Source organism: Mixophyes fleayi, chromosome 3 (genome assembly GCF_038048845.1).
Source record: "Mixophyes fleayi isolate aMixFle1 chromosome 3, aMixFle1.hap1, whole genome shotgun sequence".
NCBI classification, from domain to species: domain Eukaryota; kingdom Metazoa; phylum Chordata; class Amphibia; order Anura; family Limnodynastidae; genus Mixophyes; species Mixophyes fleayi.
In genome coordinates this window covers 121,007,456-121,030,781 of record NC_134404.1, presented here as the reverse complement: position 1 = coordinate 121,030,781, position 23,326 = coordinate 121,007,456, and the positions used below count along the sequence as shown (strand labels likewise).

Here is a 23,326-nt window from a genome sequence, read left to right as displayed (position 1 = left end):
AACACACATCATTTTAAAACAAAGACAGAATAATAATAATTTAAATTGAAACAAATACGCTTGAATTCAGAACATTAAAACATCTTATTTAAACTTTTGTATTCTTACCCCTTTAACGGTGAATATGACCACAGAGTATATAAAACCAATCACAGCTAATACAACTAGGCACATCATGAACCTAAAAGCATCTCGGTAGAGCTTGAAATTCATAGGTTTAGGATACAGAATTGACCGCACCATATCTCCTTTGGCTGTGTTAAAACCTGCATGGAAAGATTAAGAACATTTAAAAATCCCCATTATGCAATATATAAAAAAAAAAAGTTAACATGGTGTAAGACTAGACGCTGGCTTTAGGGTTTCTGTTATAGCATGGGTTAATAGAGCTACTTATAACAGTTTGAAGGCATAAACCATGAAGCATCACAGCTTCCTTGATGCATGCTAGCAGTGCACACTTATTGGCAAATGGTCCTGTGCTTCTCAAAAAAGTGGTTCTTCAGATCTAAAGTTCAAAAAGTCTTTGGAAAGTTTTGATCTTTAGATCGATACTAAAAGGTCAGCCATTTACGAGTTAGTGCGACCGTGGATACTTTTAACAGTTTTCTATTGTGAACAAGGAGCCTCAAATGTGAAAATCAAACTCTAACGGCAAATCTTAAACACAAGGCAAACTGGCATAAACTCAGATTTGTACAGTGAGTCCATCGAATCAGTGGAATTCTGCCAAATTTCAAATTGGTTTGAATTATACAAATATCTACTTCTAAATAATGATTAGGGATGTGCACCGGCGACTTTTGAGGTCTCGTGTTTTGTGTTTTGGATCCGGATTTTCATTATTTTTGGGGTTCGGATTTGTCTCGCAAAACACTTGACGAAAGGTCTCGGTTCGGATTTAAGGTTTTGGATTCGGATTTTTTTTGAAAAAAACATAAAAAGTTTAAAAATCAAGTTTTTGGGCTTATTTTCACTCCTATGCTATTATTAACCTCAATAACATTCAATAACAAGCATTTCCACTAATTTACAGTGTATTCTGAACACCTCAAAATATAGTTATTAGTCCAAAACGTTGCAACGAGGTATCTTTCTGGATTGTGTAGAGGAGTGGATCACCACAATATATATAATAAGAAAACCATCAACTTGTATGATTCGCAGCAATAAATGTACCTGGACTGCGTAGAGGAGTGGGTCACCACAATATATATAATAAGAAAACCATCAACTTTTATGATTCGCACCAATAAATGTACCTGGACTGCGTAGAGGAGTGGGTCACCACAATATAAATTAAAAACCCTGAACTTGTATGATTCGCACCAATAAATGTACCTGGACTGCGTAGAGGAGTGGGTCACCACAATATAAATTAAAAACCCTGAACTTGTATGATTCGCACCAATAAATGTACCTGGACTGCGTAGAGGAGTGGGTCACCACAATATATATAATAAGAAAAGCATCAACTTGTATGATTCGCACCAATAAATGTACCTGGACTGCGTAGAGGAGTGGGTCACCACAATATATATTAAAAACCCTGAACTTGTATGATTCGCACCAATAAATGTACCTGGACTGCGTAGAGGAGTGGGTCACCACAATATATATTAAAAACCCTGAACTTGTATGATTCGCACCAATAAATATACCTGGACTGCGTAGAGGAGTGGGTCACCACAATATTATTAAAAAACCCTACACAGGTCTGAATTCCACCCAAAAAGTTTATGGACTGCGTAATGTAGTGTTCCCCACAATATTATTTAAAATTTTTGCAGCAACAGTCAACGTTGTTTAATATCTGATACACCTCTATCTGGACTGCATAGTGGAGTGGCCCCGGTACCCAATTTGGTACCGGGGCCACAATACCTCCTCCAAACATGGTACAGACCATTCGTCATTGAGATCCCATCAAGTATGTTAAAGACAGACAGGGTCGAAGTGTTATTGGTTGACTTTGTAAACCAAAAAACTGTCCCTGTTGCACATAGTCGTGCAATGAAGACTGACTTTTTCATTTAAAGGCACCATCTTTCAAGTGTAGTGTTTGTAAGTCTAAGTCATATTATACTTTTGGTAAAATTGGTTTATTTTGTTCCTCTTTATGGTAACTACTAATAGAATTAAAGTATTAAATAGAAGCGGCAGTTCCTCTTTATGGGAATTAGTAATAGAATTAAAGTATTAAATAGAATTAAAGTATTAAATAGAGTGGTATAGAGTTGTAGTGTGGTATAGATAGAGTGGTCCCCACAATATAATAATAAAACCCTCAACTGGTCTGAATTCCACCAAACAAGTATCTGGACTGCGTAGTGGGGTGGCCCCGGTACCCAATTTGATACCGGGGCCACAATAAAATAAATACACCCTCAACTGGTCTGAATTCCACCAAACAAGTATCTGGACTGCGTAGTGGGATGGCCCCGGTACCCAATTTGATACCGGGGCCACAATAAAATAAATACACCCTCAACTGGTCTGAATTCCACCAAACAAGTATCTGGACTGCGTAGTGGGGTGGCCTCGGTACCCAATTTGATACCGGGGCCACAATACCTCCTCCAATTTCCAAGTGTAGTGTTTATAACATCTTAACACTACACTAATTCGAGCACGTCAAAACCTCTTGTTTTAAATAATGACAGGGCATTTAACTTTTGATTTAATTTATTGAATTTGTTGGCATTTTCTTTTACTTTTTGAACATGGCAAACGACTGTTGAATGGTCACATAATGGCAAAAAAAAAAATTGCAAGATGGAATTGTCCTTGGGCCCTCCCACCCACCCTTATGTTGTTGAAATAGGACATGCACACTTTAACAAACCAATCATTTCAGCGACAGGGCCTACCAAACAACTGTGGCTGAAATGATTGGTTTGTTTGGGCCCCCACACCAATAAAACAATTCATCTCTCCCTGTACAAACTAAACAGGCTCTACTGAGGAAAGATGTCGTCCTCATCCTCAACCTCTGATTCCTCTCCCCCTACAGTGTGTACTTCCTCCTCCTCACAAATTATCAATTTGTCCCTGCTGGACTCCACAACCACAGTCCCTCTGTACTGTCTGGAGGGCAGTGCTGTACTTCATTGAGGAATTGATTATTCATTTTTATAAACATCATTTTTTCAACGTTGTGAGGAAGCAACCTCCTTCGCCGCTCACTGACCAGGTTCCCCGCTGCACTAAAAACTCTTTCCGAGTACACACTGGAGGGGGGACAACTCAGTTAAAAAATAGAGCCAGTTTGTACAGGGGCTTCCAAACTGCCTTTTGGAGTTCTACCACGTCACTACCTCTAGTTAATTTAGATTGCAAGGCTTGTAAATATAAATACTTTGAAGATAAAAAAAGCAGGCTGCACAGACTGTGGAGCAAGAAAGTGAAATTAAATGGACCACGTTACTTTGGTGGCTATCTATGCCCCCCCCCCCCCCCCCCGCCCTACACTTGTAGTTGAATATAAATAAAGCAGCCTGCATAGACTGTAGAACTAGAAATTCAAATATACAAAGAAATGGACAAAGGCAGTTTGGTATCTGTCTGCATCAGATCCCCTCTCCACTAGGAGTAAAACAGAAAACTTTTCAGCCGTTATATAATCTAGAATATAAATAGAAATTGAGAAAGGCAATTTGGTATCTGTCTGCATCATAATCATCAACATCCTCCTCAGCGCCAGCTACATCAATATCCTCCTCCCAGTGTACAACATTCACACCTTCATTAGCCAAATCTGTAACTGGACTGTGGGTGATCCTTCCAGCATATGCAGAGGGCGTGCTGCAAATGCTGGATGGAGTCACCTCTTCCCGTACAATGATGGGAAGGTCAGGGTTTACAACCAACAACACCCTTGGACTCGCCTTGGGGATTTGTGATGTCATCTGTTTAGAAGGCAGAGTTCTTTGCTGTTTTGTTGTTGTTGCTGACAGCATAACTCTCTTAAATTTTTTGTAGGGGGGGGAGGAGGGCTTAGATCCTTGGGTGAAGCTGGACCACTAGTCATGAACACGGGCCAGGGCTAAGCCGTTCCTTGCCACTACGTGTCGTAAATGGCATATTGCCAACTTTACGTTTCTCCTCAGATGATTTTAAGTTTCTCTTTTTGCTATTTTTTGAGAACTTGGGCTTTTTGGATTTTACATGCCCTGTACTAGGAGATTGGGCATCGTGCTTACCAGACGACGTTGATGGCATTTCATCGTCTATGTCATGACTAGTGGCAGCAGCTTCAGCATTAGGAGGAAGTGGGTCTTGATCTTTCCCTACTTTATCCTCCAAATTTTGGTTTTCCATTATATGTAGCACAAGAGAGCGTACCCCTAAGCCACACACACTCGGCAAAGCCTTTAAAAATTATATGCGGCACAGGAGAGTAGCACTGGACTTATACTGCTGAATCAGTGAACTTTGTAATAGCAGTACCACTGGACTTATACACTGCTGAATCAGTGAACTTTGTAATAGCAGTACCACTGGACTTTTACTGCTGAATGTGTGAACTTGGTAATATTGCAGTACCAATGGGCTTATATACTGCTGGATTGGCTTTGCAAATTTGGTTATAATTATTTATTTTTTTAATTTTTAATTTTAATTTTTTTTATAACTTTTTTTTTATTTTTTAAAAACTTGGGAATAATGGGGAAATAACTATGCCCTTAGAAGCACAGAGCACAGGACACAGCACCAGTGGACTGAACAGGACACAGCGCAGGACCCAGCAGCACTACTGAACTCAGCAGGACAGAGCACAGGACACAGCACCACTGGACTGATACTGCAGAATGTGTGAACTTTATTATATTGCAGAACCACTGGACTTTTACTGCTGAATGTGTGAACTTGGTAATATTGCAGTACCAATGGGCTTATACTGCAGGATTGGTTGTGCAAATTTTGTTGTAATTAAAAAAAAATGTAATTAGTTTTTTGTATTTTTTTTAAATAACTTTTTTTTATTTTTTTAAACACTTTGGAATATTGGGGAAATAACTATGCCCTTAGAAGCACAGAGCACAGGACACAACACCACTGGACTGAGCACAGCACAGCACAGCACAGCACAGAACTTAACTGAACAGCACAGAACTTAACTGAACAGCACGAGATATAGCAGGACAGAGGACCACCTAACACACCCTCCCTCTACCCTGATCAATGCCCGAGTGAAGATGGCGGCGACTAGCGGGGAATTTATAGGATCCGAGTATCGCGAGATCCGACAACGGGATTATGAGTCAGAGCCTCAGTTTCAGATTTGAATTTGGCGCCAATACCCGAATCTGTCTCGGATCCGACTCGGATCGGCAACGTTCGGGTGGGCTCGGATTTCATAAATCCGAGTGCGTTCATCTCTAATAATGATATGATTTTTATCCTGTGCAATAAAGTGTAATTGGTGCTGACCAAGAACTTTTAAGCGTAGATTAAACCAAAGTGGGAAGTCCCTGACTGAGCCTCATTTTGGACAGAGAGTCTAGCAACAGACTATATTTTCCCAGCAATGTATGAAAACAACACTCACCCTGAGGGTTATATTAAACAACTGGGAGTAAATTAGATACTGCACATCCAGGTGCAATGACATTATACACAAAACTGGGAACGGATTCTTGTGCATTTCAACTCTTCTTAGTAAATAACCCTGAAATAGTTATCTATGCAAACACTCCAAACTTATGAAGATTATATATCACAAACCAGTGTGCAGAACAATGGCTGTTACAGCAGCAGAACCAGATCGCGTTGTCTGAATGACTTCAGTTCCGCAGAATAGCACATGTCTTTTGTAATCTTCCCCACTCTGTATTTTCCATGGAGTGCAGTTAGTCACGTGGTCAAGTGCTGTTTTTGTAACCGGAATACTTTCTCCTATTGGAAGACCATCAATATATGTGTTACATAAGAAAGGATAAAAATGTTTTGTTAAATATTTTTATTACACAAGATGCTCATTTGCTTATTTCACCATGTTATTACTGAAGGCAAAAATACATTAGGTTGGGTTATTGGGTGTGCAAATGCCAATGGATAGAGCCTAGAAATACTAGTACAACCCAGCTTGATTATCTTAATCCTAAAATGATTTCCAGGCGTCAACACCTGGACCAGTTTATCTACCTGTAAGGTCAAATGTTTAACAGTTCTCCTCAGAATCAATGATTTCAGCCAACAGTACAACACTATTAACACTTCTATAAAACACATAAACCCCTGCAGTTTACCTGTCAGCATGCCTTCATTCACAATGCAACTACCTCTTAGCAGGATACAGTCACAGGGAAGGAAAAACTTTTTCCCTGTGAGCACTATTAGATCTCCGGGGACCAAGTGCCTAGATTCCATCTCTTCATTATCTAAAAATAAACATATCTTAATGAGACAAACTGACAAAAAAAAAAAATAGACGCATGGGTTACAGAGAAGGGTGCATATACAGTGTGTTCAATCAGTTTGTTTTAACATACAGTCAGGCTTTATGTATGTCTTTAATCTTATATCCTCATGATTAATCTCACAGTACAACTAAATAGCAAAAACAGCTCTCTAAACATTTTTATTTTGCCCACTATGCGGCATGTTTGTAAATGAAAACCTGCATCTTTATTTCTCTTTATTTTTTTTAAAACAAAAAAACAACTCCCTACTTATATTTGTTTTTTGTCATTTATATAGTGGGGTTGTGATTAGAGATGTGTTTTGGTTCTAAACCATCTGCGTGTTTTGATTTTGGATCTGGATTTCATAAAACAGGTAAAATCATGGGATTTTGAGCCGTTTTTTGTTAGTATTTATAGCATTAGCATTCATATGCAGTTTATTTTAAAATTAACTCTTCACAACTGTCAACATTTCCACCAATTTTGGCCAATGGCCGCAGCGAGCTGTCTGACTAAAATTAGTGACAGGGAAGTGACACAAATACATTGCAGTTTAATAAAAGGTACAATCCCTATGAAACATTCTGACACAGCAGTGGCAGTTTGTGTTTTAAAGGTGTCCTTTACTTTATTAAAGGCAGAGCATTCTCTGATAGGATGGTAATTATAGAAAAGACGATATCCCAGGATAGGCTCACCCCACAACTGACATGGTTTGAGAAAATCACGGAAGCATATAAAGTGTATAATTCCACCTTGTTACTTTCTCTTGCTGGGTGTGATACATACATTTTCTTTTACATCATGTGGACAATGTAACTGTCGAACATATAACTCAACAGACCAGACCACCTTCTTGCAGTGCTCGATGGTCCAGTTCTGGGGCACATGTACCCATTGTATGCGCATTCGGCAGTGGACAGGGTCAGCATGGGCACTCTGACCGGTCTGCGGCTACGCAGCAAGCTGTGATACACTGTGTGTTTTAACATCTTTCTATAGCCAGAATTAACTTTTCAGCACTTTGTTCCAATCCCACAGAAGAGCTACTGTAACACAGACGGGCTAGCCTTCGCTTCCCATGTGCATCAATGAGCCTTAGGCGCCCATGACCCTGTCACTGGTTCAACAGTTGTCCTTCGTTTGAGCACTTTTGATAGGTACTAACCACTGCATACTGGGAACATCCCAGAAGACCTAAGGGAAAATATATTAAACTGCTGATTTTGCAAGTCGCCAATGTACACTAACGTCTTTACAGGCAAAACTGAATATCGGCAACTTGCAAAAAGAAGATTTTTACTCACCGTAAAATCAATTTCTCTTGCTCCACTGGGGGACACTGCGACACATTGGGTATAGTAGTGGGTATGGGAGTTCAGGCACTAAAACTTCTATGGTTTTTACTCCCCTCCTCTACTATGCCCCTCCTCTCCTGGAGAACTCAGTTTTGACTAACCAAGTGTACTATAAGGAGTAGCCCTAAAAGGGCAAAGAATAGAGGCATAAATATTCATATAAACTATTTACAGAGCAAGGGAGGGAGCGCAGTGTCCCCCAGTGGAGCAAGAGAAATTGATTTTACGGTGAGTAAAAATCTTTTCTCTTTCCTACCACTGGTGGACACTGCGACACATTGGGGACATACCAAAGCTGCCCCTAAGGGAGGGAACGCTCTGGAACTGCTGCGCGCAACACTTTTTGGCCAAAACTCGCATCTGAGGATGCGAACGCTTGCAATCTATAGAACTTAGCAAAGGTATGAACAGATGAGTGGCCGCTTTGCAAAGCTGTTCTGCTGAAGCACCATAATGCGCCGCCCAAGATGCACCAACTGCCCTGGTAGAGTGCGCCCTCAGCAAATGAGGAATAGGCTTAGATGCTCGGACATATGCCAGACTGATGGTAGAAGTGATCCACCGAGCAATAGCCTGTTTAGACGCTGGCCAGTCACGCTTTTTTGCATTATACAAGACAAAAAGATCCTTTGTCTTGCGTACTGAAGCTGTATGGTCTACATAATACCGGAGAGCCCAGACTACATCCAGCAACTGTAAGTCATAATCCAAGGAATCAGAAGACGTGGAAGGGGAGGCAAACTAGGCTGGAACGCCGGAACTACAATCTCCTGATTCAAATGGAACCTAGAGATGACCTTTGGAACAAAGGAGGGTTTTGTGCAAAGCACCGCCCTATCATCGTGGAACACAAGGAAAGGAGAAGAGCAACAAAGAACTGCCAGCTCCGACACTCTCCTAGCAGATGAAATAGCTAAGAGAAAAACCGTCTTCCAAGTGAGATAGTGTAATTCTGCCGTCTGAAAAGGTTCAAATGGCAGAAGGCAAAGAGCCCTGAGCACCAAATTTAGGTCCATGGGATCCAGCGGATGAGTAAATGGTGGCTGAATATGAAGAACCCCCTGCAAGAAGGTCTGGACCTCGCTGAGAGACGCCAGCTTTCTCTGAAAATAAATAAAGAGCGCTGACACCTGTACTTTAAGTGATCCCAAACGGAGTCCTTTATCAAGACCCTCCTGCAAGAAGGCGAACAACCTGGGCAGGCTAAACCTGGAAGAATGGACAAGCTGAGACTCGCACCAGAGAATGTATATTTTCCATACTCTGATATATGGCAGAGGAAGATGACTTTCTAGCCCTGATCATGGTGTTAACAACCCGAGATGAGAACACCTTTGCCTTAAGGACTAAAGATTCAATCGCCACACCGTTAAGACGATTTAAATCGTCGCAAAGAAGAGGGCCCTGAATCAGAAGGTCTGGACACATGGGCAGACGAAACAGCGGTCCTGTGGACATTTTTAGAATGTCCGAGTACCACGTCCTGCGAGGCCAATGAGGGACTACTAAGATGGCGGGAACCGCCATGGAATGGCCATGGCATCGGAGGCGTGAGCCAGAGGGTCGCGGGATCTGGCGCAGTACAGGGGAACCTGATGATTCAGCCTGGAAGCCATGAGGTCTATTTCCGGCATTCCCCAGCGTTGAACTAGGAGAGCAAAGGTCTCCTTGCACAGAGACCATTCGCCTGGATGAAATTTTTGTCTGCTGAGAAAATCAGCTTCCCAAATTTCTACGCCTGGAATGTATACAGCCGAAATCAGAGGTAAATGGCTCTCCGCCCATAACATGATCCTGGCTGTTTCCTGCATGGCCCTCGCGCTGCGAGTTCCTCCTTGATAGTTTATGTATGCCATGGCCGTGGCATTGTCCGATTGAATCTGAAGAGGCTTCCCTACTAGGAACCTCTGAGCCTCCATCAAGGTCCTGAGAACTGCCCTGAGCTCCAATACATTGATTGGAAGAACAGTTTTCTGGGGAGACCAGAGACCCTGAAACCTTAAGGATCCCGTGACCCCTCCCCAGCCTAACAGACTTGCATCTGTGGTAACTAAAGTCCAGAGGCCCGTTTGGAGGGACTGACCCTTGTCCAGATTTTTCGTGGACAACCACCACGTCATAGAAAGATGAGTCGGTCTCGACAGGCGGATGATCTGCCTGTCTAGCTGATCGTGAGACCCCGACCACTTCCGAAGGATCTCCAGCTGGAGAGAACGGGAATGGAACCGCCTCGTACACTGACACCATAGTCCCCAGCAGCTTCATGCAGCTGAGCATGGACACATGAGGACGAGCCAACAGATTCCTGGTTTTGCACTGGAGGGCGCTGATCTTGTCCTGAGGTAAGAAGACTCTCTGTGACACTGTGTTGAACAGTAACCCCAGAAAGCGCATGCGCTGAGCTGGGACGAGGGAGGATTTTGGAACATTTAGGATTCACCCATGGGCTTCCAAGAACTCCATCGTGGTCTGCACCTAACAAGATAGATTTCTGCAGACGGAGCCTTCAGCAGAAGATCGTCTAGATAGGGAACTACAGTGATTCCCTTCTGTCTTAGCATGCTCGCCATGATCTTGGTGAATACCCGAGGAGCTGACGCAAGGCCAAAGGGAAGGGGCCCTGAACTGAAAATGGTCCGGGCCCACCGCAAAACGAAGCAGGTGATGATGGCGACTCCATATGGGGACATGGAGATACGCATCCTTTATGTTGATGGAAGCCAGGAATTCTCCCTGTTCCATGCCCGCGATGACTGTTCTGAGGGACTCCATCTTTAACTGCTGGGCAATCACCTGTTTGTTTAGGGACTTTAGGTTCAGTATAGGACGAAAAGTTCCGTCTGGTTTTGGTACCAGGAAAAGAGTGGAGTAAAACCTCTGACCTCTTTCCTGCATCGGAACCGGAACAATTACGTCCGACTCCTGAAGCTTTATTACTGCCTTCAGAATAGCTTGACGTCTGAGAGGGCAAGCAGGTACTGGAGATGACAGGAACCTGGGTGGGGGAGGATGGTGTAGGTCTATAATGTATCCTCTTGACACGACCCCCCGCATCTAAGCGTCCACCGTGGCTGACCACCACTGACGCCTGAAGCAAAGCAGTCGTGCCCCCACCACGGATACCTGAGTGGGGGCGTGGAAGTAATGCAGAGGGCTTATCACTAGGGCATGAAGCTCCTCTTCTGGCAACACCTCTGCCTCTACTGCTCCCTCCTCTAGGGGCTGGAGGCTGGCTCCTGGGAGTACCACTCCGGGCTCGGGAGAAGGGGCGAAAGGAACGAAAGAGCCTGCTGAGGTCTACGGGAACCCATGGGGAGAACAATACCTTTTCCCCCGTGGCTGCTTCAATACCCTACTTCAACTCTGTACTGAACAGAGCGACTCCATCAAAAGGCAAAACTTCTAATGACCTTTTGGACTCAGCGTCCGTGGTCCACGAATGTAACCATAAGGAACGCCGTGATGCAATAATTAATCCGCCAATTCTGGCATTCACAGCTATTGCATCCATGGAGGCCTGACGCACATAATCCGAGTTCTCCTAAATATATGCTGAGCTAGGGAGAGGAGATCTGCACGCAGAGTGTTATTTTGGATGGCCTCAATTAACTGCTCCGCCCACATCTGTACTGCTTTATTTGCCCAAGCAATGGACATCATGGGTCGGAACATGCTACCCGAAGCTGTATACGCAAAACAGAGAGCATAGTCACACTTTTTATCTGTAGGATCTCTCAGAGACACCCGCTCTTGTGTAGGGAGGGCTGAGGATCAGGATAAACGGGCAATCAGTGTGTCCACCCTAGGAGACGCCTCCCATTTAATCGAGTCTTCCACTGGAAGAGGATAAAGACTCTTGAATCTAGCTGGCATTACGAACTGTTTACCTGGTCTTACCCAGGCGTCCATTACCATTTCCACAATCTGTGGGGAGGAAGGAAAGGATGTCAACTGAGACTTTAAAAAAATGGAAAAACCTGAAGGAGCCGAATACTCAGGCTCTGGAAACCCCAAGGTATGTCTAATATCTAGGATAAGGCTGTCCACATTATTGGCCGAGGCTGAGGCCATACTCAATGAGTCATCCTCCAGGGCCTCCAACTCTAAATCCCCTTCCTCATCCGAGGAATGATCTGAGGCTAGAGAGGAGGCTTGCCAGCAAGTCCATCAGTGGGGAGAGATAGATCCCTGTATCTCCCCCGCGCAACTTATTTCTACTGTGCCCCAGTGTGATTTACCTCTGTGGGCACCTAAAGCCCTAATGGCTGCATCACTCTAATTCAGCACCTAACTGCTCGTGACTAGGGGATGGAAGTGCCGTCAAGAAAAGCGCAAGGAAGATATAGGGCATCAGCCACTTCTCACCTTGCACGGGGATCAGAGTGAAGGAAGTCCAGGACTATTCACCCCCTCTGGGTCTTGGGATCGATCCCCGCTGGCGCCTTAAGTAAAGATAAAAATAAAAATAAAATAAAAACGTGTCAAATATCTAACTAAACTGGGTAAAGGCAGGAGCCTATACCCCAAAGACCTGACTCCTAAGACACTAAAAAAACTGAGTTCTCCAGGAGAGGAGGGGCATAGTAGAGCAGGGGAGTAAAAACCATAGAAGTTTTAGTGCCTGAACTACCATACCCACTACTATATCCAATGTGTCGCAAAACCACGGGGACCCCCGATTTTACTGAAAGCACTAGGCAGTGGGTGTGGAGTAACAAAAAATATTATATAATATGTTTATATCCATTTATAACATGGGGCTTTCCCATGACCAAGCTCTGAAGTTGTGGGAAAGCCCCATTATGCTTTTATAATTGAATGACACTTTATATAGCGATTTTGTGTGCATCTCCAAGTCACCACTTCATTGAAGTGCAAAAAGCAAAGATATTCAAACCCTAAATAAATTATAACTGTTTTTCTAGCTCCTGTGTGAGGATATAGGGTTCACAGATCATTCAGACATGGAGTTATCAGAGGACTAGCTTACAACAAGGGCGGATCAAGAGCAGCCGGGCAGCACACTGTCACTGCCGAGCGGACCTGCATTTAAGCCCTCTTCATACACACGCCAAGTTTGTATAGCAATACATTAATATACTTATTACTATTTGTGGGTATTTTTCCGTGTGGGCATTTTTCTGCGTGAGCAATTTTTCATGTGAGCACTTTTCTTGTGGGCATTTATGTCAGTGGGGTTTTATCCCTGAGCAATTTTCCTGTGGGTTTTTTTCATGTGAGCTTTTTTCTGGTTACCGTGTCATTCTTTACTAGCAGACAGTAATAATATTGTTACTATTCACTGCAGCAAGTTAAAATGAAATTTAACTATACCGACAGAGGACTGGCTAGATATCTCTGCTTTCTTTTCTCTCTTCCATTCGTGTCTACTGCAGTGTTATACTGAATTTTACCTAGGCAGCAGATTGTTTATTCTCCTGAATATGACACAATCATGGATATTTACTCTGTTAATGTTTTGAAATAGGCATGAAAAGTAAATAAGAGTGTTCTATTTGTATAAAACCATATTAGGATTAAGTGTTGTATATCTGTTTTATTCATTCACTACCCACTCTTCAAACACACTTTGACTTCCATTGTTTTAATATCTAAAGAAAATAAAATGCAAAATACCCTTTATCCATACAATGAATGCACTGACAGACTGTGACTTACCCCCATTGCTGGTGTGCACAGTCACCACTGCGCTGTTATTGGACTCCACCAGTCTATGTAGTTTCACAGATTGCTGTACATGATACAAGTAGATAGAAGGTTAATTCCAAACTGCAGTCGCAGATAAATCCATAGGTAAACATAACTAATAAGGTTATTAAGAGAAAAAACAGGTTTGACAGGTTTAATGCACCTAAACCTGCCTTAGGCAGCAATATTCAATTGTAGAATTCATCCCTCCATTGTACTTTCTTAATGCAGACATGGAATCATTTATCTGTAATCCCAGTACCCAGAAAGATTGAAAAAAATAAATAAAAACAAATAAACAGAACGTAAAAAGCAAATAACTTCCCCAGTTTGGCGAGAATATAAATCATGGGGTAAATGTAAATTTTTTTCAGCAATTTAAAATCTCCGCAAATCGCGAGAGATAACCGGTGATTTGAAGTGCAAAACTTCCATATGTATTAACCAGCGATTTTGACTTTCCTAAATCCAATCTCTGGTGATTTGTGTCTATTTTAAAACACCTATCTCTTCCATTTTGTGGTCAAACTCGCCCGAGTTTGAATTAAAAATAGCGAGATACAACACGCTGCTTTCTAAAGGCGAGATTGGCAAACACATCACTGTTACACTGCAGGGCAATGTTAATATAACAGGAGGCACAATGGAAGTTTCAATAAATCTTTTTTGCTGGGGACACCAATAAAAGTACAGACTTGCAGCACTACAAGTGCTCATGTGCATGCTGACACTTGTAGTGCCACAAGTATGTACTTTTACTGGTGTCCCCATCTGGAAATTTAAAGGGTTGCCATATCATAAAATATAAATATTGCCCCACTTCTGATAAAACAGTAAGCCACTGTAATAAAAAGAAACAAAACAATAAAGCCCACATTTAATCTATAATTACATTTGGGCCACTAATTTATTCTTAAAATAAATTGTCCCCGTAAGAAATTTCGTAATCATTTTTTGCCCCGCTACAACAAAAAAAGAAGGTTTATTGAAACTTCCATTGTGCCTCATATTTATGTATATTAAACATTGCCCTGCAGTGTAACAGTGATGTGATTGCCAATCTCGCCTATAATTCAAATTCGGGAAAGTTTACAAAATCACAGCTTCATACATTTGGCGAATTGTTTGCTAGAGTGGGGGGGGGGGAATCGGGACCGCAATCTGTAGCAATTTTGAAAGAAAACACATCTCTGGCAATTTTACATCAAATTGCTGGTTAATAAATCGACGAATTTAAAATTGGCCAAGAAATTTGCTGGAAATTCAAAATCACACTTTGAGGACCACTGCTAAACATGTCAATGAAAAGAAATGGAGAGGAAGTACACAGTGGATTTTAAAGTGTGTTATAATATATTTTTGGCTCTCTAAATTATGGTGAAAAACCCAAATACCAGGCATTCTGATCTCATACAACTGAAATAAACTTTTTATTTTGTGAGTTTGAAGCACTGGAATATTATTTTACTATTGTTACCATTGTTGTTGTTATTATTATTAATGTTATTAGTGGTTGGTAGTAATGATTATTATTATCATATAAGTGAAATATACAGCACCTGTCTGAGGTCATAAACAGTCAGAATGATGGAAAGTATGGTAATCGCTATAATAACTATGGAATATTCTATGTATCCTTCTGCCAACCACAGACCAAGACTGGCGGCTTGAAACAGATAGAAAGGATTTAAAACCTAGTAAAAACAAAAATATACAAAGAAAAAATTATTATAACACATTGTAAAAAATGACAATATACTTTGCAATTCACAAGAACAAAATGTTTCTATTGTTTTAAAAGGATCAAAAAATTGAGTGTGTATTAAAACTGAGCTTAATTATCCAACACAGATCAATAACAGAAAATATGTGGAATATATTTATACAGTTGAAAAGAATGCTATATATCCGAATGGAATCGATAAAGAATGGGGATGCCCACTGGTGAAATAAATAAACGAACAATATTTGTGCACTAAAGTAGATAATGGTGAGTAACCTTGTATGAAATAAACAAATTAAAAATATTTCTGTTACTCTGCTGTGGTTCCAAGAATTCCTACACTGGGGGTAATTATTCCACATTGACCTAATTCAGGTATTCTCTATATCCTATCTTCTTTCTCATATTTGTCTGGTAGACTTTTGCCAATTTATCACCATTTTAATCTCTATGGAAATTATTGTTATGCATACATATATGTCACTTTGTGTATGTAGTGTTGTAATTGCAATAAAAATGGTTTTAAAATATTATCTAGAAAAGCATGTAAAGTAACCTCTTTGAAGAGCAGTTTCCATATCGGAACAATTTCAACTTCAATGGCATTTGGTCCACAAATGGTCCTTCTGGAAAGCAAAGTTTAGATACAGTATAAAATAAAGGAAACAGCTCTATTACAATTAGAAAAGCAGAGGGACATGAACGAATGAGAGAAAATGTGTCCCCCTAAGCTAATTGTATTATATGCAAATGTGCCGATTTGTCTACCTAGCACATACATATGTGCACACCCTATTTTGGGAAATTCAACCATAAAGTCAATGGTGTAACTACTACTTTAGGACAACCACATTCATAAATTGTAACTTTTAATTTTCTTCTAAAACACACCTCATATACGTATGTTCTGAATAAATCATGAGATTGAGGACACTTTGGGACTTTATGACGTGTCGCTATCACACCTGAAGGTGTAAAAAGCAGCCAAGTGAAAGTACAATCCAAAGCTCAATCTCTGCCAACAGCGAGGATGTGTAAAATCAGGGCTCTGTGGACTCCTCCACAATCCCAAAAATGTGCCATAAATGTGTTCTCTCTTATCCCACAAAAGAAAGTCTCAACTTCTAATATGGACACATGAGGCGCAGAAGTGTCTGTAGTCTGCATGTGACGAGGGACTCAAAGATCCTCCCAATTTCAGCCAACTCATGAGAAGATGCAATATATTCCACATATGTCACCTTCTTGATGCGTTAATCAGCGAGCTCCTATAAAATGGGAACATTTCTGTAATGTAGGTGCATGATGCCACAAAGTGTCATTTGTGCTGCAGGCACGCATCATTGCTGACATGCTAAGCTTTAAATTGCTTTCTTTTCACCGAAAGACTGAGCAGGATTAGGATAAATTATGTTAACATTAGGTCATAACAATTGTAGACTAAGTAATAATAGGAAACGTTCATGCCATCAACTTGCAAGGACCTGTTACCCAAACCACTACTTGAAAACTGTTGATACTCATGAACAGCAATTTGGCCTATAGCAGACACCTTTGCCCGCAGTACTGCTCTTGGGTATTTGGACGCTCACAGGACTTGGAATACCACAAGGAAAGTCCTAACCACAGAAACGAAACTAAGGGTAACAGCCAGGACAGAGAAACAAGAGATGGTAGTAACAAAATTACATCATGGTAGACACAGGATAAACCATGAAATAGGGAAACCAGTATTCAGAGGACACAGACAAATACAAGGACAGAAAGCACTAGGCTGCAGGCTAAGACCAAAATAAGAACTGGGGCAGGCACTGAAGCTACGACTAAGACTGCAACCGATTGTGAATAAGAAAAGGATACAGAGTTCAGAAGAAAGCATACAAAACAGGGCTGAACACAGGAATCGGCAGGCCACAAAATACTCCAGCAATGTCCAGTGCTTTAGTAAGCCTTACATGGGCCTGGAGGCTGCTGAGAACCCATTACAGCTGGGCTCAGTATGTGTTGTCTCTCCTTTCTGTGTCAGTCTTTTCCACCAACCAAAAAAAAAACATAGGAGAGATGTGGCACAGCATCTGGTTCAAAAGCCTAAAGGAGCAGGCACTAGTTGAAGTTGTTGAAGTTGAAGTTGTTCGAAATCTCATTAGAACCGCACAAATACCTTGCTAAAGATGCTAGAAAAATTGTAACTCTATTCTAACTGTCCGTTCCATTACTAAGGTGGCACTGCTTAAATCCATGAATATGGCTCCTAACCATACATTGTATACTGCACATCCACCATGCTTTGGGGGTCGCTAATAGAAATATGCTACAATCTGAGGTTCCTTTGCCTATAATTATTATCAGCAGATCTTCATTCATTAGAAATTAAGCATCTGATTTCTTATGACCTACATGCATAATGTTATCTTATGATTCATTAATTGAAGATCCCAGCATTCAGCCTGCTCCTCTATTTTTTTCTAAATCACTATACTTTTGACTTATCCCTTCTGTTACAACTATTTTTGTCATCTGAAAAAAACACACCCTTCCCAGTATACCACAAGTAATATTACTAAATAATATGTTAAACAAAACAGGATCCAGATTGATACACTCTTGTTTATCATCCTTTCCTCTGAACAAGTGTCATTCAATAAGTTTACAATGTAAAGACTTACACTGTGCAGCAAAACTATATATGTACGAATGTGCCTACTTGCATGAGTCAGTGTGTATTTGTGTGCACACCCAGGCATGGTCTTTGTGTGAATCTGACGTGCGCCATCACTATGGTGGGTTTGCACAGTACACAAGAAAAACATCACTGCAAAGCACCAACTTCAATCACGTTTGGTCCATCTCCTCACTAATTTAAATGGTTCTCTCTCATATATTGACTGGCTATAGTGAAATATTTGGTGGAAAAAGAAAATCTGCATTTTATTTCACCAGCAACGTGTTAAAAATGGGCAGACAAAATGGGATAAGTGGTTCTTATCTGCTGTCAAATTCTAGGTTTCATGTATATTCAAAGCAAAGCTCTGTTGCTGCTGAGCCTCCCAGGCAATGGTGATAAATATTGTGCCACAGGGATACTTTATGGTAAATGCACCTCTTTGCTCAGTAGTGTCAACTAGTGGTAGGTAGAGTCCAATACACCCCCAGTATTCATCAGGGATCCCCGCAAGGAGTTATGGACTTGGGACGGGCAGGTCCTCAATGTCACTCACTGGTGAGGTAGTAGGTGAAGAGAATGATCAAGCAAGCAGAGTCAGAAAATGGTGGTTGGGTCAGGGGCAGAATCAGAATCCCAAGGGTGGTCTGGAATAGCAGGGTCAGAGCCAAGATAATGAACAAGCCCAAATTGTATGCCAAAGGGGTGGTCAGGAATTGCCAAGGTCAAAACTAGATAAACAGGAGAGCCAAATCAGATTCCAAAGAGAATGGTCAATGACAACGGGCAGATGTCCAACCAAGAGTCAAGCAGGATATGGTACAACTGCTGGACCAGGACATGAGGCCCAATAATCTGGCAGCAGTCAGCTTCTATAGAGACTCGAATTAGGCAGTCTGTCACTGATCGCGTCGGGAAGAAGCACGCCTCGTTGCCTGGCGAGGGGTGCGCCGCAGGCCGGACCAGGAAGCAATAAGACGCGGCAGTCAGAAAGCATGAGGGCGACCTTCCACGTGAAGGAGAAGGTGAGCAGCAATGGCGCCTGACATAGTGATTAAGGTGTGGGTATTCATCTGCTTTAAGTTGGCCTCACACCCTAGAGCAAAGACAGAATCTAATATGGCATCACTGAAGCCTGCATTTGAAGGATGATCACAAACACTGGTCCACAGTGGCCATCTTCCAACCACATATATGAACATGCCCGACAACGAGACCATAGATTTAAATAAGTTTTGGGGCCATTTGCGGTGATATTGGGGGATTTGTCTGGTATCACCTTAAATATTGCAGGATGTGTGTCCAGCATTCGCATTAGAGAAATCATGAGCTGCATCTCTACCAGTTGAAGCAATGTGACTAATGTAAATGCTCTGTACAGGTTAAAACTTTCAGTCAATGCTGTAGAATTTTACTATGCCAACATTTCAACAAAACCTGAACAGGTGTCTGAATATTTTGAAGCACATACAATATCAAAACCTTTCCTGATAATATGTTAGAATGAAACCAACCAATACCTTAATTTTTGCTCCTCCTTAGTAAGGCCTGGACCAAACCTCGAGTGTAGTTGGGAACAAGAATAGAGATCCTCCAGAGTCCTAAAATGAGTGAAACAGGAGAAATCTTTTGTAGTAGTAGCACATACTATATAGCATTTTAGTATGTTTAGCACTAAAACATATGTTATATACAGGAGCACAACTCATAAAGAGTTAAAATAAATGCTATTTTAACACTAGTATGAAGGGAGTGACATGGAAAGTGGGTTTCTAATGCCACCATATGCACTCATGCTCGTAATTGTGCTCAGGAGACTGGAGGACAGTTTGGGGTTTTTTTGGGATGCTGTCTGCTCTACTTTGTGTGCCCTCCATTGCCCCCCCTCCAACCCACCCCAAAGAATGCAAGAACAAATGTCTGTTAAGCACCACATGCCAAACACATTCATGTTTCAGATGCAATGTCACTGTCAATTGAACTTGCGTTGATCAAAGTTTAATGGGCACCCAACCCAAGTGTGATTTGGAGTCTGATTTGATTATTGGTCTTGGATGCTATCATTATCTGCTGACAATATAAAGAAAAAGGCAATCATATTGACAACAATGAAGAAGCAGCAGTAATATTGCAACAGGACAACAAGCACAATGACATTGAGTTTAGAGACTTCTCAATGTTTGCGAAGTGTATGATACAATAAAAGCAGTCCAAGGGGTAAATGTATCAAATAGCGGTTTTTGCAAATCGCCGATATCAGGCGACTTTGCATGGTAAATTTAAAGCGGCAATAGTTTTAAAGGCTAGTTTAGCCTTTAAAGCTATTGCTGCTTTAACTTTACCACGCAAAGTTGCCGGATATAGGGGATTTTGCAAAAATCGCTATTTGATACATTTATCCCCAAAAGTTGAAATTATGAAACAAACTAAAAAAAAAAAACAAAGTGTTCTTTTCTTTGCAAATAACTCAACATTGTTTTGATTTGTTTCAACATACCCAGCCTTTTGGAAGAGTTTCTCAGAGTGTAACCAGACATACTTGATTTTCTGCACCCAAATACATCTAACCTGTTAACCCAAAAGGACACAATGTGAGAAAACAGCCTGAAAGAAAAACCATTAACATACTCATCATTTTTCCAATGTACTGTAACATTGTAATAAAAGAAGTCCCAGTTAGTCATCTCTTAGCAATATTTTACTTGCTGCTACTGTTTAAGCACATGGGGGCATTACAGTTTACATAGGACTAAGTTGCACATCATAAATTTCTATGATCATATATATCATGAAAGTATTTCTGCCCATAGGATTATTATATATCTGATTTTTATAAATTGTTTTAATTTGCAGTTTTTGCTGCTTCTGTCAATGATCATAGTGGATAAATTTCACATTATTTCATGGGAAGCACTGTGGCACCATGGTTAGCATTGCTATCTCACATCACTAGGGTTGTGTGTTTGATTCCAACCAGGGCCCTATCTGTGTGGAGTTTGTATGTTCACCCTGAGCTTGAATGTGTATCCCCCAGATGCTCCAGTTTTCTGCCACACTCCAAAAGACATATTGGGCAAAGGAATGATGTGAATGATACAATATTGTCTGTAAAAGTGCTACAAAATATGTAGGACATATATAATAAAAATAAATAAATAAATCACATTTTCTATTTGTTAGAACACAGAACGGATATGCATTGGAGTCATGAATACATTTGTGGTAAGAGGTACGATGGTGTTATGGAATTGAAATTGAGTTTGAAACATTAGGCACAGAAACTTATGATGCCTGCAAAGTTATCTGTTTAGTCGGCATGAAAACCCCTGGAAATCTGAACAACCAGATCAAAGTGCAGAGTATGCTGGCCTGCTCCTGTAGCCATGGTGTGGCTAAGTTTGACTAGGTTTTCTACCATACCAGATCAAGTCTGATTGGACAGCATTTTGATGTGAAATTATGAGCCCATATAGTAAATTGGTTGGTAAATTTCCTCAAATTGACCAAACTGATCAACCAAAATCTTACCATATGTGAGCAGCTTTAGAAAGACAGTTGCAACATGTGCACCTATTTGATCTCGCCATCCAATAGATTGTACTGTAGCACTATGGCATCAGCCATGAGTCAGAGAGAGTGAATCATGTATATTTTAAGCTATATCTAGACTAGATTTATTGTTTTATTTTTAGCGTGATGGAAACACTTTCATTTTTCAAACACGCTTCTACTACCTCTACTAAGATACGGAAGCGGATACGGCTCTGCATACGGGAAGAGTAATGTACTCCCATTTTGCGGCCAACTCTGCATCAACCCCAGAGAGTTCAACTGTCATTGATGTTGTCATCTCTATTCCCCCTTTGGTGATTTCTGTGACCTCCTTAGTAACGGTAAAAACGACTCAATGAAACCAGGCATATGGCTGGTGGATAACCAAAAGAGGTGCCTATGAAGCACAAAAAAGTGAAATCTTTTTCCAGAACAAGAACAGCAAGGAAGTTCAGTTAATATAAATGGAAAAAGGACATTCATGGTTGGCAAAAGCCGTCTTATAATTTCTACAACGGCAAATTCATCTTTCACATAACCATCTTCCACTGTCTCAAAATGTACAAAAAAATTACAATTGTCAATGGCTGCTTTAATATTAGGGACTGACAATGCTCCTGCCTTGCAGTAGCCACATGGAGGAAAGGGAAAGTGGTGCATGTGGGCAGAGAAGATCGATATATCTCCTTATTTGCTGTAGTATAGGGAGAATTTCAGTTTGCTTCTAATTTAACAACGACAAAGTACAACTTTTTTTTTTTTTTTTTGACATTGACTTAGATCATATATGCAAAATTTAGCACACAGAAACAAAAATATGTTATTAAGCCATTTGTTGCCCAGAGAACAGTCACTTAGTAGAATTTAACAGTGGATATATTATCTCAGACATAAAATTCTGAGTGTCTGCCAGTTTCTGGAGGCTTCAGTTTGTTTGAGATTAACTAAGCATTTACATTCCAACTCACTCAAAGCTCCGTCTCCCAGTTTGGCAAGGACACATACACTGGCGGATTTCTCACGTGCAAACTGTTCTACCCCTAATTAAATATTTTGTCTGATTAAAACAAGTATAAATGTTCACTGAATTAGTACACACCTTTTAAAGTTATTACTGCACTGGCATTAACAATGGAAACCTACCAGGTCACACAGATATGCACTCAAACTGGGCATGGTAGTGATGAAATCAAAAGTTTTAATATGATATTATAAAACTAGTATGATTCATCCAAACATTCATTTTCCACAGTCACCTTAAGGAATATTAAAGAAATGGTTTCATATTTGAAAGTGGATTATGCTATGATCTTCTTATATATTCTATGTTTAATTAAAGGGGTTGCACACTTTTCTAATAGGACTCCTCCCATTACCCGATTGAAGTTGCCATCAACAAAAGGAACAGAGCACTTCAGTGGTGCACGCAGGGGGGGTTTCTGGTTCTCCAGAAACCCCTCCCCGAACCAACGGTACTGTACAGCAGCCGCGGCGCTGTCAAAGAAGCGTCCGCGGCAGTGCTGTATTGTAGTATAATACAGCACTGCCACGGATGCTGCTTGACAGTGCCGCGGCTGCTGTAGAATTCAAACGCGCCGAAATGGAGCTGCTTTTGAATTATTTTTTTTCCGGGGGGGGGGCGGAAACCCCCCCTTCTAAATCCTGCGTTCGCCCCTGCACTTCCTGCAATGAAGGGCCATGACCACTCATATCAGAGCATGTGTTTCACGTCTTGTCCAATTAGCTTCAGTGCTCATCACACACCTCCTGTGTGGGCAGCTCTCCCAAGTTGAAATTACCCACCCAGGCTTGGTTGCCTTGATGAAAGATCTCTGCTCCTCAACCTGCTACTGCTAGGTTTTGACAGGCTTTCCAGGATGGGACTCATTAAAGCACTACTTGGTGGAATTTTATG

The 23,326-nt window shown here is 41.1% G+C and overlaps 1 protein-coding gene and 1 long non-coding RNA gene across 4 annotated transcripts in view; one reads left to right on the top strand and one right to left on the bottom strand.

Annotated features, from left to right (window-relative positions):
- The window catches only part of LOC142143975 (putative cation-transporting ATPase 13A4), an 83,032-nt gene that overhangs the window by 46,421 nt on the left and 13,285 nt on the right, over positions 1-23,326 (bottom strand). For all 3 annotated transcript variants that reach the window (XM_075202281.1, XM_075202280.1, XM_075202279.1), the window contains 8 exons: positions 20,357-20,427; positions 19,380-19,460; positions 15,754-15,823; positions 15,034-15,168; positions 13,445-13,517; positions 6,252-6,383; positions 5,728-5,898; positions 109-266 (listed from right to left, as the gene is read on the bottom strand). In XM_075202281.1, coding sequence (XP_075058382.1) covers positions 109-266; positions 5,728-5,898; positions 6,252-6,383; positions 13,445-13,517; positions 15,034-15,168; positions 15,754-15,823; positions 19,380-19,460; positions 20,357-20,427 — 891 coding nt within the window. The remainder of the gene's footprint in view (positions 1-108; positions 267-5,727; positions 5,899-6,251; positions 6,384-13,444; positions 13,518-15,033; positions 15,169-15,753; positions 15,824-19,379; positions 19,461-20,356; positions 20,428-23,326) is intronic.
- Positions 1-23,326, top strand: part of LOC142143977 (uncharacterized) — a 73,754-nt gene that overhangs the window by 45,524 nt on the left and 4,904 nt on the right. The window lies entirely within an intron of this gene.